This window comes from Pituophis catenifer, unplaced genomic scaffold, assembly GCF_029215685.1.
Source record: "Pituophis catenifer annectens isolate HBS135680 unplaced genomic scaffold, rPitCat1.0.hap2 SCAF_4, whole genome shotgun sequence".
In the NCBI taxonomy this organism is placed as follows: Eukaryota; Metazoa; Chordata; class Lepidosauria; order Squamata; family Colubridae; genus Pituophis; species Pituophis catenifer.
In genome coordinates this window covers 75,931,566-75,947,523 of record NW_027256884.1, presented here as the reverse complement: position 1 = coordinate 75,947,523, position 15,958 = coordinate 75,931,566, and the positions used below count along the sequence as shown (strand labels likewise).

Genomic DNA, 15,958 nt, shown 5'->3' with positions numbered 1-15,958 from the left:
AGAATCCGTTCTGATAATTGCTTCTGGCAGACCAGACACCACAGTCATTAATTTATTAGTCACCTTGTCATATTTCTCTTGCACCACCTTTTTAATTTCATTAATTTCCTGCTTAATTTCCTGTTGTGACTTTTGAAATTTATCATCCAGAGCCTGAGTAATGAAATCTTTTAAACTTTCAACATCAAAATCTTTTTTCTAACTCTGCTGGCTGGGAGGCTGCTGCTGCTCAGGTTTACGTGTGGGGGATCCCCCCCCGCTGCCTTCCTGTTTAGGCTTGGAAGCCATTCTGCCACGTAGACTGGCTTTTCTGAAAAAGGAGATCCTTTTTCCTTTTCCACCACCACAAAGTCCTCTAAAAAAATCCCCCAGGTTTAATCAAATTGGGGATAAGATTTAAATTGAAGCAAGCTCAGGCTTATTTTAAAAGAATTTTTCCTCTTTTCTTTTTCCTCCTTGTTACAGACAGCGCAACTTTGTAGCTAGTTGAAGTAACATTAGAAATCCACTCTCACTTTCAGCTTGTTAACGCTGAAGCCAGGCGCCATTTTCAAGCCGCTTTCACTCACTCACGCTTGTACTTTGAATCACAAAATCACAGAAGTAATAATACTTGCAGTTTCGAAGTTTGGAGGCTCAAGTTATTATTTCCCACTAGTTATTGGAGTTAATTTTGTTTAACTTGAAAGGTTGCTGCAGCCGACTTGCTCTGTGCTAGGCAGAGTCGTCCCACACCGTCCGGAGTTTCAGCGAGTTGAAAGGGAGCCGCGCCTGTTTCCTCCCCAGTAACGACTTTCTGGGGGCTCACAGGGGCTCAACCTGCTCCTCGCCCACTCTCTTCCTCAAATCCTTCAGAATTGGGAATTTTCAAGCCGCTTCTTTGAATCGAAGCGGCTCTACAGGCAGCGGGGCTGGCGGTCCAAAAACGGGACCGTCTTTCGTCAGCGGCAGGCAAACCGGAAGTCCTTAAAACCTCTTTCTTTATACACTGCCCCATGTGCATGCAGATTAAGAAATGCATATTTGCTATCTGTCCATACATTCAAACTTTTTCCTTCCACCAGCTCCAAAGCTCTTATCAATGCCCATAATTCAGCTACTTGTGCGCTGTACCCTTTACTCAATGGGCCACTTTCTATCACCTTCTCATCATCCACTACAGCATATCCCGATAACCTATTGCCATCCATAACATAGCTAGAGCCATCAGTATACCAATTTAATTGCGCATCAGTCAATGGAATATCAGTTAAATCAGGTCGGGTGGAATAGACCTTGTCAAGCACCTGTAGACAGTCATGGGTAGGTACTGATTTGGTAGGCAACAAAATCGCTGGATTCAACTGATTGGACACAACCAGCCATATCTGAGGATTCTCAATCATTATTGCTTGATACTTTGCCAACCGCTGACCGCTTATGCACAAATGGCCTTTAGTATCTAATATGGATTGCACAGTATGCGGGGAATGCACATTGATGGGACAGAAGAAAGTAAGCTTATTACAGTCTTGTATCAACTCTGCAATTGCAGCCAACACCTTCAAACAATGAGGCCATCCCTTTGCTACTCCATCCAACTGCTTTGACAAGTAAGCTACCGGTTGTTGCCAACTACCTAAAGGCTGGGTAAGTACCCCCAAAGCAATATTTTTACTGGTATCTACATACAAATTAAAAGACTTCTGTAAATTCGGTAGTGCTAAAGCTGGCACCTGTGTTAAAGCTTCTTTGATGTCATTAAAGGCTCTTTTCTGTTCTCCTCCCCATTCAAAGGGTTCCACATTTGGTCCCTTCGTGGCGACATATAAAGGAGCTGCTATCAAAGCAAAATTAGGTATCCAGATACAACAAAAACTTGCCAACCCTAAGAAGCTTCTCAATTGTCTCTTAGTTCAGGGTTCGGCTAAGACTAAAATCGCCTGCTTCCGCTCTGGTCCCAGAGCCCGACTTCCTTTCTCAATGTCATATCCTAAATACCTAATATGCTTTTTCATCAACTGAGCTTTCTTCCTTGACACTCGGTACCCACACTCAAGCAACAACTCTAACAAAGCCTTTGTATTGTCCCAACACAAATCCTCTGACTGTCCTGTTATCAACACATCATCAACATATTGTAGGACCCTTGCTGGCGAGGGACATAATATTGCAGATCAGTGGCCAATGCTGTCCCAAATAAGGTAGGGGAATTTTTAAACCCTTGGGGAAACCGAGTCCAAGTGTATTGCATTTTTGTTCCTGTGCTAGGGTGTTCCCACTCAAAGGCAAACAGAGGCTGGCTTATTGGGTGTATTGGGATGGTGAAAAAGGCATCTTTTAAATCAATTACTGAAAACCAGCCAGCTTGTGGGGGGATTAAACTGAGGAGTGTAGAGGGGTTCAGCACAGCAGGATGTAGGGTCACCGTCAGACTGTTTATGGGTCTCAGATCCTGCAACAGGAGATAAGACCCATCAGGCTTTTTAATTGGAATGATTGGGGTATTCCAGGGGGATTGAATGTGTACTAGCACACCTGTCTTTAAGTATTTCTGAATGCTTTCATAAATAGCACAAATGGCCTCCCTGGAAACTGGCCGTTGGCTTATACACACAGGCATCGCCCCAGGCTTTACCTCAACCACCACAGGGAGATGATGAGCCGCAAAGCCTGGTGGGTTATCCTCCGCCCATAACCCAAGCACATTAAACTGAATCCACTTCTCTTCTTGTCTCTCTATGTCAAGCTGTCTCCCCACCATTAACCTCCAAGTTTCTTCTGGTGAGTGTCTGTCTGTCACCCTTTGTCGGCCCTCATCAAATGCAAGGGTTGCACCCAGCTTGCAAAGCAAATCCCTTCCTAATAACAGAATTAGACACTCTGGAATGTAGAGAAATTCATGTTGGACTTCAGTCCCTTTGAAATCACATGTAACAGGTTTTAGGACCTGGCGCCCCAGGACCTGTCCAGGTACTCCTTGGACCTGAATTTTATGAGGTCCAAGTGCTGAAATTTGTTTATTCACAACTGATCTTCCTGCTCCTGTGTCCACCAAAAATGTTGTCTGTTGGCCCCCTATATTTACTGTAACCAATGACTCGGGTGGGGCCTCCTCCAAGCCTGGTCCCCATCAGTCTGACCAGCCCATTTCAGCTAACCAATACTCTCTGCCTCCTGTCTTTGATTGGAATTTCCTGAACCTCTTCCAAAACCTCTTCTGAAACCTCTACCTCCACGTCGTCCCCGCTCTTCACCTCTTCCTTGAAACCTTCCTGCTGGCATTCCTCCCCTTGTTCCAAATCCAGCATTCGGTCTACTGCCTGGTCTTTGCATCATTCCCCTTCCTCTCATCACTCTCCTGGAACATTCTCTCTGCCAATGACCTTCTCCTCTGCAATAAGCACATTGATTTGGGCCCAGGGGCTCACCCTAAGTAGGGCTTATGGCCATTCCTCCTTGTAAAGCCAATGCCAACAACTCAGCTTTCTTTTGCATTCTTGCATCCTTCTCCTTCTTTTCCACCTTGTCCCTATTCACATACACCTTCCTTGCAAGCTCCAATAACTCTGTCGTGTTTTTCCCCAAGGTCCCTCTACTCTCTGCAATTTCCTTCTAATATCATCATGACTCTGAGCTATGAACCTCTCATTTAACATCCTTACATTATCTGCATGCCTCGGATCCACCTGGGTATACAGCTCATATGCCTCTATCAACCTTTGAAGAAAACTCTCCGGACTCTCATCTGCTCCCTGAGTTACCAGCGAAGGCTTAGATATATTCACTGGAGGTTTTCCTGCCTGTCTCAGAGCCTCTACCACCAGGAGGAAGAGGAGGAGGAGGAGGAGGAGGAAGAGGAGGAGGAAGAGGAGGAGGAGGAGAGGAGGAGGGAGGAGGAAGGGTGCTGGGCCAGGCCTGTGAAGAAAGGGAGGGAGGGCTGCCCCCCTGCCCTGCCCACCTTCAGGCTGCTGCCCATGAAGAGGCTGCCTGGGTAGCCGCGTAGTGCCAGCAGCAGCTCATGGATCATGGTGCTGCATGGGAATCGGGCCTCCATAGGGCAGAGCTGGCTCTAGGCATCCTGGGAAGCCTGTTGTCTGCCAAGGACCCCAGCTGAGGCCTCGCTCGCCTGCTAAGGTTGCCTGTCTCATGCATGTGACTGGGCAACACACAAAATTCAGTCAAAGCCATTAGAAGCCATTAAAAAAACAAAAAAACTATAAATATAATCAAAGCCTTTGGAAACTTCATTCAAAATTCTACCTATAATATAGCCATTTTAAGGGCTTCCCAAAAGTGAATTGAGTTAGAACTGCCAGCTGCCCACCTTCTCAAAAAGACCAGTATAAAATATTAATAAATTGTCCCATGTCTTAACTCTTTATTAAAATATTTTCTTAACTATTCCAAGGATTTCCTACTAATATAATCCTTTAGCTTCCAGGTTTAAGAAAAAAACTTTATGAGTAAGAAATTTATGTTAAAAATATAGTTATAAATCTACATTTCTTTTAAAAGTATTTCTTCTATTTATAAATTTATAACATAGTTATAAATAGCCTGCAACCCTCCCTACTCCAAAAACCTTACAATAAGATGCATGTTATAAGAAGAAGGCAATTATCAGCAGAAATAAAACTTACAATTGATCAGAAGTTTAAAATGATAAAAGAATTGTTCAGTTTTTCCATACCTCATGGAAGGTCATTGGACTTCCTTCAGGCTCAGGCTTCCAAAGAGTTGTGGCTTTTAGGAGTCTCCCATTCCCTAGGAGGGGAGGAGGGTGGTGCCGGCCTCGACAGCTGGCATTTCTGACACCCGGAGATCCAGTTGGTGACGTCTCTGTCAATTTTGGGCCACCAGACATAACTCCGGCTTAGGCCTTCATCCTGACAATGCCAGGATGACTGTCGTGTAAACACTGCAGAACTGAGGGCTGTAGCTTGGGAGGAACCACTACCCTATTTCCCCACAATAAACATCCCTGTTGTACGGACAACTCATAGTGACAGAACCAGTATGGCACAAAAACTTCAGCCACCTGCCCTAATGACCACCCCCTGCCCACCCAGTCTAAGACCTGAGCTATGATGGGGTCTCGTAGTTAGTGAGCCGTGATGTCAGCGGTTGTTAAAGGGGTGAAAGCTCATTGACCAAAAGGACGGACGGAGCAGGCGCAGGATCTATGAAAGACACACGCAATGGGCAGCGGCTGAGGGCTTCCGCGTGTGCTATCAATTTGCCGGGGCGGTGAACCAGGGTATAGTTATAGGCAGCCAAAAACACTGTCCAACAGGACATCCGAGGGGAAAGAATTTGAGGAGTCTGATGGTGCCCGGCCTTCTTTAGTTTCAGGCCAGATTGACGAAAGCGCAAAAGGACTGCCCTAACTCGATCGATGAGCTCGCTCCAACAAGAAGCGGAGATGAGCACATCGTTGAAGTAGGGCACCACACCCTGAAGGCCATGTAACAACTGCTCCATCAGATTCTGGAAAAGTCCAGGGGCCACACTAATTCCAAATTGCAGACGCCGGCATTTAAATGCTCCCCGGTGAGTCACAATGGTCTGAGCTCAGCTGAGACGTCATCCACCGGGAGCTGCTGAATCAATCTAACCCCAAGAGACTGGGAAGAGACCCATCAACTACAATCAAGGTCAGATGCCCTGCAAACCCATCCTTTTCCACTAAGAAATGGCCATGCCCAATTATGGGAATGTAATTCCCCTGGTAAACACGAAGTTTGACTGGGCAGGGGCACAGCTGGGTCTTTTGTAGGTTGGGTATAAGATTCTTTATGGCCCACCAGGGCACAATAGACTTAGCCGATCCTGTGTCCACTTCCATCTGGCAAGTTGCTCCTTCTATCTTGAGGGTCAGCAACAGCTTAGCACCCTAAGAACTGACTGGGCGGGTGGTCACTTCAGTGACCTGGCGGCCACGAAAAATAGAGAAACAATCTTCGTTGGCAGAATGCCACTGCTTGGGAAAGGAGGCACTTTTGACAAATGAACGGCAGAAATCGGCAATGTTGCAAATGGGCATCCCAGATTTCAGTAGCAGCATCAAATGGGGTGAACGTTGGCGGAGCCATTCTTAGACTGGTGTCTGTGTGACCTAGAGGTATTCTGCCGCTATTGCAGCGTAGCCATTCAGTTATGGACTACGCTGCCCGTGTGCCTCATATCCCATCCTCCTTGCCAGTGCTCTCTTGCGAGGTGGAAGGCATGGACCGAGGCAACACAGAACGTTCAACACTACTTTAATAGTACAACAGTTAAACCAGCCACTCGGATAACAGAACAAACAACTGAGGCTGACAGCATTTTTCATAGTAGCTGTCACACTCTTGTAACCAATCCGCAAGCTCGGAGACTTCCGCGCTTTGCGGCAACTTCATGCCGACCAATCAGGATACGGCGTCTTCGTCGTCAGGCAGCGTGCCGAACACAATTATTAAAGTGTTTGTGGCAACATCCTCAGAGTCAACGGCAGTAAGTATATGCATGTGATTTATGTTTCTCTCTAGAAGAGTCTTTCAAAGCTACTTGGTTATTTGCTTGCTGTTTAAGAAAGTGATGCTTCTCCGTGTTCTGAGCCCATGACAAAAGATTTGCCCCCAATTCTCTCTCTCTCCCTCCTTCCCCCCCTCTCTCCCCCTCATTTTGAAATTTTCCTAGGGTGCAGCCATGTTAGTTCATTTTTGCAACCAATGTTAATGCCCAGCCTTGGTAAAGTATGCTAATTACATGTTTGGAAGAGAATAACAGTCTTGATTGTTTACATTAGTAGAGAAAGCATTTTCATTAAAAAAAAATGCAGTGGATTTTTAAGGGGTTCCTTTCTCCAGCTCTCCAAATTCTTTTAAGGTTATTTTAAGCTTTCCTTTCTTAATAACCTGGCTGTGCAATCCATCACAGTGACATGTCTAAACAAACTGGTTGCAGTCACATGATAAAAGAGAAGATGATGGCATGTTGCCCTGAGGAGTGAGTATGGACAGTAAAGGTCAAGGAGATTAGTACCTTATTCATTGGCTTCCTTTTGAACTTAGTATTCTTTCAAGAGGAGAGTTGTTACATAGTGGAAGTTAACAACACTTTGTCTCAATAGGCAACTTTCACTTAGAATGAGCTGAGCAGCCATATAAATTTTCATAAAGAAATAAGACCGTAGGGAATGCAAAAACAATACCATAGTGACTGTGATCTGCTATGTAAATCAGTTAAATTTTGCTGCCTGTCTGGATGGCTCTGTAGCACCTAGTTTATCTATTTATTTATTTTACAGGGGAACGAATATAGGGGAATGCTGAGTCAACCTTGATCCCTGTCAGGATTGAACTTCTGGCTATGGGCAGAGTTAGCCTGCGATACTGTGTTTAACCAATGCACGCCATGGCTCAGTGGTTAGAATGCAGTTCAAGCTTTGTTCTCATTGCTTGAATTACTTCATGTAATTTTGCTCTATATTCATCCCAAAAAGCTCTTGAAGAGTCAGTTACTCCTGATCATCTTCTTTCAGATCTATCAGTTCTCTTACGTGTAACCATTGTTCCAAAACATTACTAAAATTAAAAAATTAAAATTTTATAACATTAATTCCAATTAGTCTAGTAAATATAATTATATTGCTGAGGAGTTAAAATATTACAGACGTTAGCTCCCTCATGTGATGAAACAGCACCAGTGAATATAAGCTGCAAAGAAATATTCTCCTTGTTCATTTCAAATAGGAAAGAAAGAGGCTTCAAGGAAATTTTATTTAGAGGTAGACATTGATAAGCATGAGTCATAAAATGTTTCTTTCAAAATTCCTTTAATATTTATGTGTTGTAAAAATGTGCAAAAAGTTCACAAAATCTAGGTTTTTGTGATGCTTATTATAATAATTATAGAAACTACTAATATATTCTAGTTCTAATACTAACATCTGCTATCTAATATCTCCTAGTACTAATACTATCCAGCATCTAATATCTACTAGTTCTATGGGCTTGACTGGAATCACCCAATGCAAGCCATCATTTGTCTATCAAACCTCATCATGGGGTTTTCTTACTGGGCAAAAGTTTGTTTTTCCATCCTGTTGCCTATTCCTTTGTCTTCTACTGTATGTTATCTTTGGACCTGTTGAAGGATATCCCTGATGTAAATTTTGAATGGCCTCTGAAAATACATACTGTTTTTTAGAGGTAGATGGTGTTTCCATTGTTAATATGTCACAAACAGCTTCTTTTGCCTCTTTATCTTCTTCATTTTCCTTTTTTTCAATTGGTTTGGTCTTTAATATATCAAATTCTGTGTTCAATAGTTCCAACCTTTGCCTTTCTCTCCTGTTCTTGTGTCTTTCTATATTTTCATACTGGGTATTTTTTTCTACTCTTGGGCAGATCTCTTCATTTTGGAATCCTGCAAAAAATGTTATTTCAACAGTAACTATTTAGAAACATCCATCATTTGTTAGAGAAAACAACAGTGACAAAAGTACATTACAAGTAGTCCTTAACCTACGACCATGTTAAGCGAATAATAACATGGTTGTTAAGTGAATCTGGCTTCTGCATTGACTTTGCTTGTTGGAAGGTCGCATAAAAGGATCACATGACCCCAGTCATAAATATGAACCAGTTGTCAAGCATCTGAATTTTGATGATGTCACCATGGGGATACTGCACTGGTCATAAGTATGAAAAATAGTCATAAGTTACTTTTTTCAATACCCTTGTAATTTTGAATGGTCACTAAATGAACTGTTGTAAGTCAAAGACTACCTGTATTCTATCTAGTGTTACAAATTATTTAAACTAGCACCTTCAGTTAAAATAAACTGTCCAAGAAACTTATGCCACATTCTGTATTTCTTCTGAAGAGCAGACATTATTCACAATAACACAGAGCAGTTATAAAATAAAGCATTATAGCACAATGTTTGACTCCTTAAGCAAAAGGTACGTCTTGCAATTTTTACAGTTCAATATTTATAGTCATTTATGTTTTTACCCATGAATGTCCTGTTTGAAATATTGTGCACTGGTAATATTTCAGGGAGATGAACTCCTGTTTCAGGGACACGTTTTTTAGCTATGCTAACTACTTCTTTCACCTCTCTGTTGGTTTTCAATTCCTAAAAGGTCACAGAAAAAAAGCAGATATCTGTAAGTGAATGTTACCTTTTACATGTATAAGTGATAAAGTGTCGTTAAATCTCCATTAATATCCTCCCCTCCATTTCGTTTTTCTCTGTCTAATAAAGTGTCTCTCTAAAGTCTCCCAATATTGAATTAACATAGTTTTAAATTATAATCCAAAATAGGAAAACATCAATAAATAAGGGCTTTGTTTTTATTTATTTCTTAGATTTATATCTCCTTCAAGTCTTCCATATTTCTTCCAAAATTTCTTTACAATAGAAACTTCATATTATTTGATTGATAGTCACTAAAGCAAAGTTGCCTGTGGTATTGCGAGTCAAGGTGGACTTGAACCTAGAATTCCCTTGAGGTATTCAGCATTTTAATTAATACCAGAGAACCCACGACTTCTTTGGTCATTGTTTCAGAGATACCACCTTACCACATTCCTCAATGCCTTCAACAATAACAGAGCTTCTAATGTACTGTCTTCACTAGAAAAGTTCTTAACAATTCAGGAAGATATTCAGACATGTATCTGCCTTAAAAATAGCCAGGTTGAACTGTATAAAATGGTCAAAAATCGACAGCTGACCCCAGGAAATATTTTCTGACTTTTTTTCTTATTATAATTTTATGTCATGTAATTTGTCCAATTTCAATTCCACAGAAGCCATGGGTTCCGGATTTTGGACTAAGTAAACCCATTTCAGCTACCTTGGTTGAAAAATGATTGCCCTATGATGCACACTTCTGCCCAGTTAAAATTTACAGAGAGACAAACAGCGGAACTTTAATAGGATATAGATATCGCTCTGACTACCTTCATGAACGGAGTCCCCAAGACCTAGTTCAAAAGAAGCGCAAAGTTATAAAGAAAGGAAAAATGCAACCATTTCTAGCACAATAAGCCCTATTGGGATCTCAGACAAGCCAGGAAAGAGAGAGAAGGAATACTTGCAGGGATGTTTAATTTATTTATTTAACATATTTATTAAGCAGCCTATCTTATGCATATGACTGGGCAACACACAAAATTCAGTCCAAGACATTATAAGACATTTAAAAAACTAAACAACTATAAATATTATCGAAGTCTTTGGGGAGGTCATTTAAACATCTTACATGAAATATAGCCATTTCCTGTTCCCTATTTCTGTAGGATCACCAAGCCCACTGACAAAACCATATTTTAAGGATTCCCAAAAGTTAATAAAGATAGAACTGCCAGACTCCCAGCTCCTCAAAAAAATGGCAGGTACTCCAAAACCCTCCATCAACATCTACACTTGGGCATGCAAGTGGATTGGAAATAGCTTTGTTTGGAAAATTGCTTCAACTCTTTTTGTGGTTGGCCTTCTCCTGGCATGTTGGGTGAACTAGCCATTATTTCTTCAGCAAACCATAATTAAGTCATGGATCAGTATAAAATATTATCATAATCCATACATTGTCCCATATCTTAACAAGGATTTCCTATTAATACAATAATAAAATTTAAAGTTGTATCCTTTAGTTCCCTTTTCAGTAACGAAGTTATATTTATAACATAGTTATAAAATCTTAGTATAAGATGCATGTTACAAGCAGGCAATTATCAGCAGAAACCAAGCTTACAAAGGAGCAGAAGTTAAGAATGATAAAAGTATTGTTCAGCTGTTCCATACCTCGTGGAAGATCATTGGACTTACATAAGGCTCAGGCTTCCGAAGAGTTGTGGTTTTTATGTTGATATTTACCTGAATTGCTTTGTTGACTTTAACAACTATGTAAAGCCAATAAATAAATAAATAAATAAATAAATAAATAAATAAACAAACAAACAAACTTGATACATTCATGGCTGACATTACTGAAAAGCAAGTGGTATTTTACTTACATGTTTTAAGCGATTTAGTACATATGCTGTTCATATTGCTTTTATTGCATTTCATTGACTAGTAACGCAAGTACCCAGTTCGATTTGGTGAAAAAGGAATCAGATTTTGGCACAGAATGCACTAACTTGCTTAACAACCAGAAAGTTTGCTTAATGATTGCAGCATCTGTTTTACAATTGAGGTAAAATCAGGTTGGTCAGGGGGATGCCTTTATTTACAAACATCATAACTTACAATGGAAATTCTGAGCTCTATTACAGTCATAATTTGAGGACTGTCTACTGCATGCGAACAGGCAATATAGTATACAGAGATATACTAAGGGGAGAGACATACACTCTCATTAATTATTCAGCCTATATGATGTATGTATATGAGGGAGGCGGGATTGGGGGGAAATGACTGTGGCATTAAATTTGGAGGAAGAAACAGCAATAATAGATCTTGAGCATGTAGCTCTAGAGAGATGGGCAACTACGTTATATAAATTTGACAAAAATAAAAATAAATTTGCCACTTATTAATACTTTTTGCTTCAACATACATGATTTAACTCATTTTTATAATGGCAATATGGCATGAGAGAATAAAGCAATTTCAGTTCCAAAGCCAGGCTTATATCCCAAATTAAAAGGCTCTAGAAGTCATCAAAATATAAATGATATTATACCTAGGTATCATTTAGCTATGATCTATATAACAGACATATACACTAAAATCCTGTAACAAAGGACTTTTGAATTTAGTGGGCTTTCTTAGTAAATACCCATAAAACTCTTCTCCCATCTAGAGAGAATGATGAGAATGGTCCTGTTTAATCAAGACTCATGACTCCTACATAAAGAGTTCACAAAATGCAGCATTGCCATTTTTAAAAAGAAAATAGAGCAAGGATTTGAAATATTTTTGACAAGGCCACGAATTATCATTAATCTTTGAGCCTAAATTATTTAATCTGTTTCTTAATAGTTTTTAACTTCTATATGTATTTGTATTTATTATGGCTGTTCACCGCCCTGAGTCCTTCGGGAGTAGGGCGGTATACAAATATGAAAAATAAATAAATAAATAAATAAATAAATCATATTTTTATTTCACAGTAAAGCATGATACAAACTCTGCTGTACCTTTTTGAGAAGAACATGAATCGGCTTTCTCTGGCTGACCTTTGCGCATCCGGTGTGCATAAATATTTGTAATGTTTAGTTCTCGTTCTCTTTCCTAAAGAAATGCATTATTACATTGATGTTGATAATATAGCGTATTGGATTAATGTTGGTTCTTCAGAGATCATACATTTCACCGTGTAATTCCCCCAGTATCTCATTTTATTTATCTGTATTTTAAACATTTGCTTAGGCATCATTTGGCCAAATACTTCCTTTTCTAAAGATTCTGAAAGATAAATATCCTTTTTTTTTTCCTGGAACTGTGAAGTTTGTGATCAAGTTTTTTTATTTTTACAATTCATAAACAATTAATTAAATTTGACCTTAAAGGTCCTTCCAAAATGTTTTGATACAAAATAGTTATGACATTAACAAAGTATACAGTATTAAATATGTACTATAATTACAATGTAAATATTAACTGCTTCTCAATTTTCTATCAATACAGGCCTTGATTAATATGTTTTCATGTTGGGACACACTTTTCAAGTACTGTCTGTTCCTAGTAATGGTAACGTGCAAATGGACTAACATAAATTAATACATTGCTGCAATCTAGAGTTTAGATGGTTCCAGGCTGAAAGAAAGCCCCACAAAGCAAGATAGGCTCACCTCAAATGAGCCTTTAGTGAATAGCATCTTGGATGCCTTCTGTGGTAAGAGAAATGTAATTTAAGCTTCTAAATACCTTAAGTTTTAGCTTCAGCGACTCGATTTCTACTTCTAAATTTGCTCTGCTTGACTGAGCTTCAATGATCTTTTTTTCCTCAACTGCTAATTTATGTCGAAAAAAGGCAGTGTTCGATGCGAGCTGCTTTTCCAAATCCTAAACGCATTAGAAATAAACCATCAATAAGTTTATTGAATTTTTACAAACATACAATATTGAATTAGAAATTAGAGGAAGGCAACTGAAATGTTAGCAAATGTTTCCAAAAAGATGAGAATCCTCAATCTCAGTTATAATACTCACAATTTTTCACAGTCTCACAGAACCCTGCTATGTAGTTCTAAGCAATGTATGTTGCATGTTACCTGAGTTTTCTTATCCCTAGCTTCCAATTTTTGGGTAAGTGATCTTAATTGATGGTGAAGTTCTTCTCTCTCTTCAAGCTTTTTGTCTTCACAAAGATTTTGCAATGACCGCAAGGCATCCGTGGTTTTCAAGTGTTCTGCCTGAACGTCTCTCAGCTTCTTGGAAGTCTTGCGCTCTTTTTCCTGAGATTTCCTGAGATCTGCTCTCAGAGTCTGCCCTTCATTAGCGTGCGTGGCCAAAAGATCAGGAAGGTTAATCTCTGCATTTTTGTATTTACTGATTGCTTTTAAATGTCGGGACTGGAGACGCTTCAAGATTTTATTTTCCGTAGTAAAAGTCTCCACTTTATTCCGCAGGACAGCCGCTTTATTTTTCAGTTCTTTAATTGTATGGTCTGTTGCTGACAAAAGATGACAAGCTATCTTATTTTTCTTCTCCTGAGCATTGATGGTATGGTCAGTAATAATTGTCTTCTTCTGCGGAGGTTTCTTTTTAGGCAACGTTTTGCCTCCTACATTAAAAGAAAAGAAAAAAATCAAGACGGCATGTAAGATTGAGCAAAGGAAGAATCACATCATTTTACATAAGCCTCAGAGCCAAATGCTCAAATATGTGTTCATGAAATAGATTCGCTTCATTTTATATAACTTTTTGAGTCAGTCTCTGATGCAATCAACTATTTGTTGATTGACCTATTGTGAAAAATCATACCTGAACTCTCATAATATTAGCTTCCGTAAAACTTAACTGCTCTACTCACATAATATGCTAAGACAGTATTTAGAAAGCTTTAAGATGCATTGACTTCAACTCCTAGAATTCTTCAGCCAGACAGGCCTAAAGCAGGATTGGTAGCCCAGCACCTTAACCACTGTACCAAACTGCCTAGACAGACAGGTGGATAGATATACATATACATACATACATACCATATCCAAATAATGATAAAACAATGAATGTAAAAGACTGAAAAAAAGTGTGACCATTAAAATTTGCCAACACTTTTTTTTTAAAATACTGGAACCTATTCCCTGGCCCTTGGCTTATTTATGGAAACCATGTGACACCGACATCTGTATGACCATGATAACTGGTGAACTACATCCATCGCTACAAGCCCCATTACCTCGATAGAGGAATTACTGACAGGGTGTGGAAAGCAGTACATTAATGTATTAATCAACTGCATACAATTTAAACATTTTATCAACATTCAAATGCTTTCCAAAATGATAGTATAGTCTCTACAGTATAGAAGTGTCAGGGTAGCTAAGCAAAAGCGGAGTTATTGGACAACTGCTTGGTTTTTAGGAAAGGCTTAGCTGCCATTAGTTCGGTTGAAATCTGCCAACCACATGAATGCAGTATTGTTCAAAGTGAGCAATTGCCTTCTTACCTTTTGTACGGACATCATTTTTCTTTTTCTTTTCTGGTAAATTCCGCTCTTTAGTTTTTGGTGTTTGGGGCAATGGGATGGTGTAGCTGCCACTCTCTTCACTTATGGAGGCTTTAGAGGAATCCGAGTGAAAATCTTCGTGATAGTAATTCTGAGAAGTTCCACAGATGTTCTCTTCTGAACAAATGCTGTTCTTGCTGCCATTGACAGCTGTTCTTGAAGCATTATCATGAAAGTCATTAGAGTAGGTAAACTGAGCACTTCCAGACTTGCTGGAATGTTTGCTACAGCTACTGTCTTGACTGATGGTGCTGTTACTAAGCCTACCGGGAGAATCATTTGAGCTTCTTCTGTTTCTCCATTGTCCAGATGTTTTATCCTCTTGGACAGTATGATGAAGGGCTGTATGATCAGAAGCCATCATTCCACCAATGGCAGGGAAGTCTATCAAGTATATTTTAAATTTCCCAAAGGAAATGGCACTGTAGTCAGAAAAAGAAACAATGTATGATGTAAACATTTACTTAACCCTTCATCCAATACATTTAAAAGTTGTTTGCGCCGATTCTGTACCAAAAAGATCACCACAATTTTGGCTCCTAGCATTATATTATTCTTATACTTCTTGAAGAACTGATGTGTTGATTAATTAATATGCTACTTTCTTGGCATTCTCATTCACAGAATGCAATGCCTCCAGAGTCCTGAGTCCTTTCAAGGAGCTAAAAAGAGTAAAGTAATAGTGTTACATTTCAAGGAATATCTGTACTGACATTCAAATAATAGAATAATGGAGCTGGAAGGGACCTTATAGGTCTTCTAGTCCAATATCCTGCTCAAGCAAGCATACAACATTATTTCTTTCACCCAGCTACTTATGGGAAACATCATACTGAGAAAATATTTTCCTGATAAATCAAAGTCAAAATAGCAGCAGATTATTCCTTGCTAGTTCAGAAACCCTCCAACATTCAAGATTGGCCTTATTTCTATACAATTTAAAAACATGTACATTTTAAAATGTGTTAAGGAAACATTAAATTGGTGCAGAATGCCTTTTGGTTAGTCAAACCTAAGGTTTGTACAGATTTTGTGTGTGCTGCGTTCTTTGGGGTGCATAGGTGGGGCAGAACAGCAACACTGAATAAACAGACAAGCAAGAGAAGCCCTCCAGAAATGGGCAGGGTCTGTTTCTCTGAGGAATTTTACTTTGAAAGATAGTTCCTTAAACCCCAGAAGGCTTATAACACTCATTTTGTCCCTAGGCCCCAAAATGACTCCAAAAATCAAAAATGGAGACTCTGTTTTCCTTATTTCTTTCACTGGGGAGGAGATGAGAGGTTGCAGTGTAGATTCTGCCCCTT

General features: G+C 39.7%; 1 protein-coding gene across 1 annotated transcript; it reads right to left on the bottom strand.

The window, feature by feature from the left end:
- Positions 1–5,109: 5,109 nt before the first annotated feature.
- Positions 5,110–15,015, bottom strand: LOC139316783 (lebercilin-like protein). Its single transcript, XM_070943628.1, has 8 exons — positions 14,595–15,015; positions 13,198–13,709; positions 12,851–12,988; positions 12,121–12,214; positions 10,781–10,878; positions 8,983–9,106; positions 8,042–8,391; positions 5,110–5,469 (listed from the first exon to the last, which is right to left on the bottom strand). The coding sequence occupies exons 1-8, from the start codon at positions 15,013–15,015 to the stop codon at positions 5,110–5,112; spliced, it is 2,097 nt and encodes a 698-aa protein (XP_070799729.1).
- Between the last annotated feature and the right edge of the window lie 943 nt (positions 15,016–15,958).

Excerpts from the sequence above, each read along its gene's own strand:
- LOC139316783 (XM_070943628.1), bottom strand. The coding sequence starts at position 15,015 with ATGGCTTCTGATCATACAGCCCTTCATCATACTGTCCAAGAGGATAAA. Across the intron at positions 12,215-12,850 it reads CGCTGAAGCTAAAACTTAAG|GAAAGAGAACGAGAACTAAA; the intron begins GTATTTAGAAGC and ends GCATTTCTTTAG. Across the intron at positions 8,392-8,982 it reads TTCAAACAGGACATTCATGG|GATTCCAAAATGAAGAGATC; the intron begins GTAAAAACATAA and ends CATTTTTTGCAG.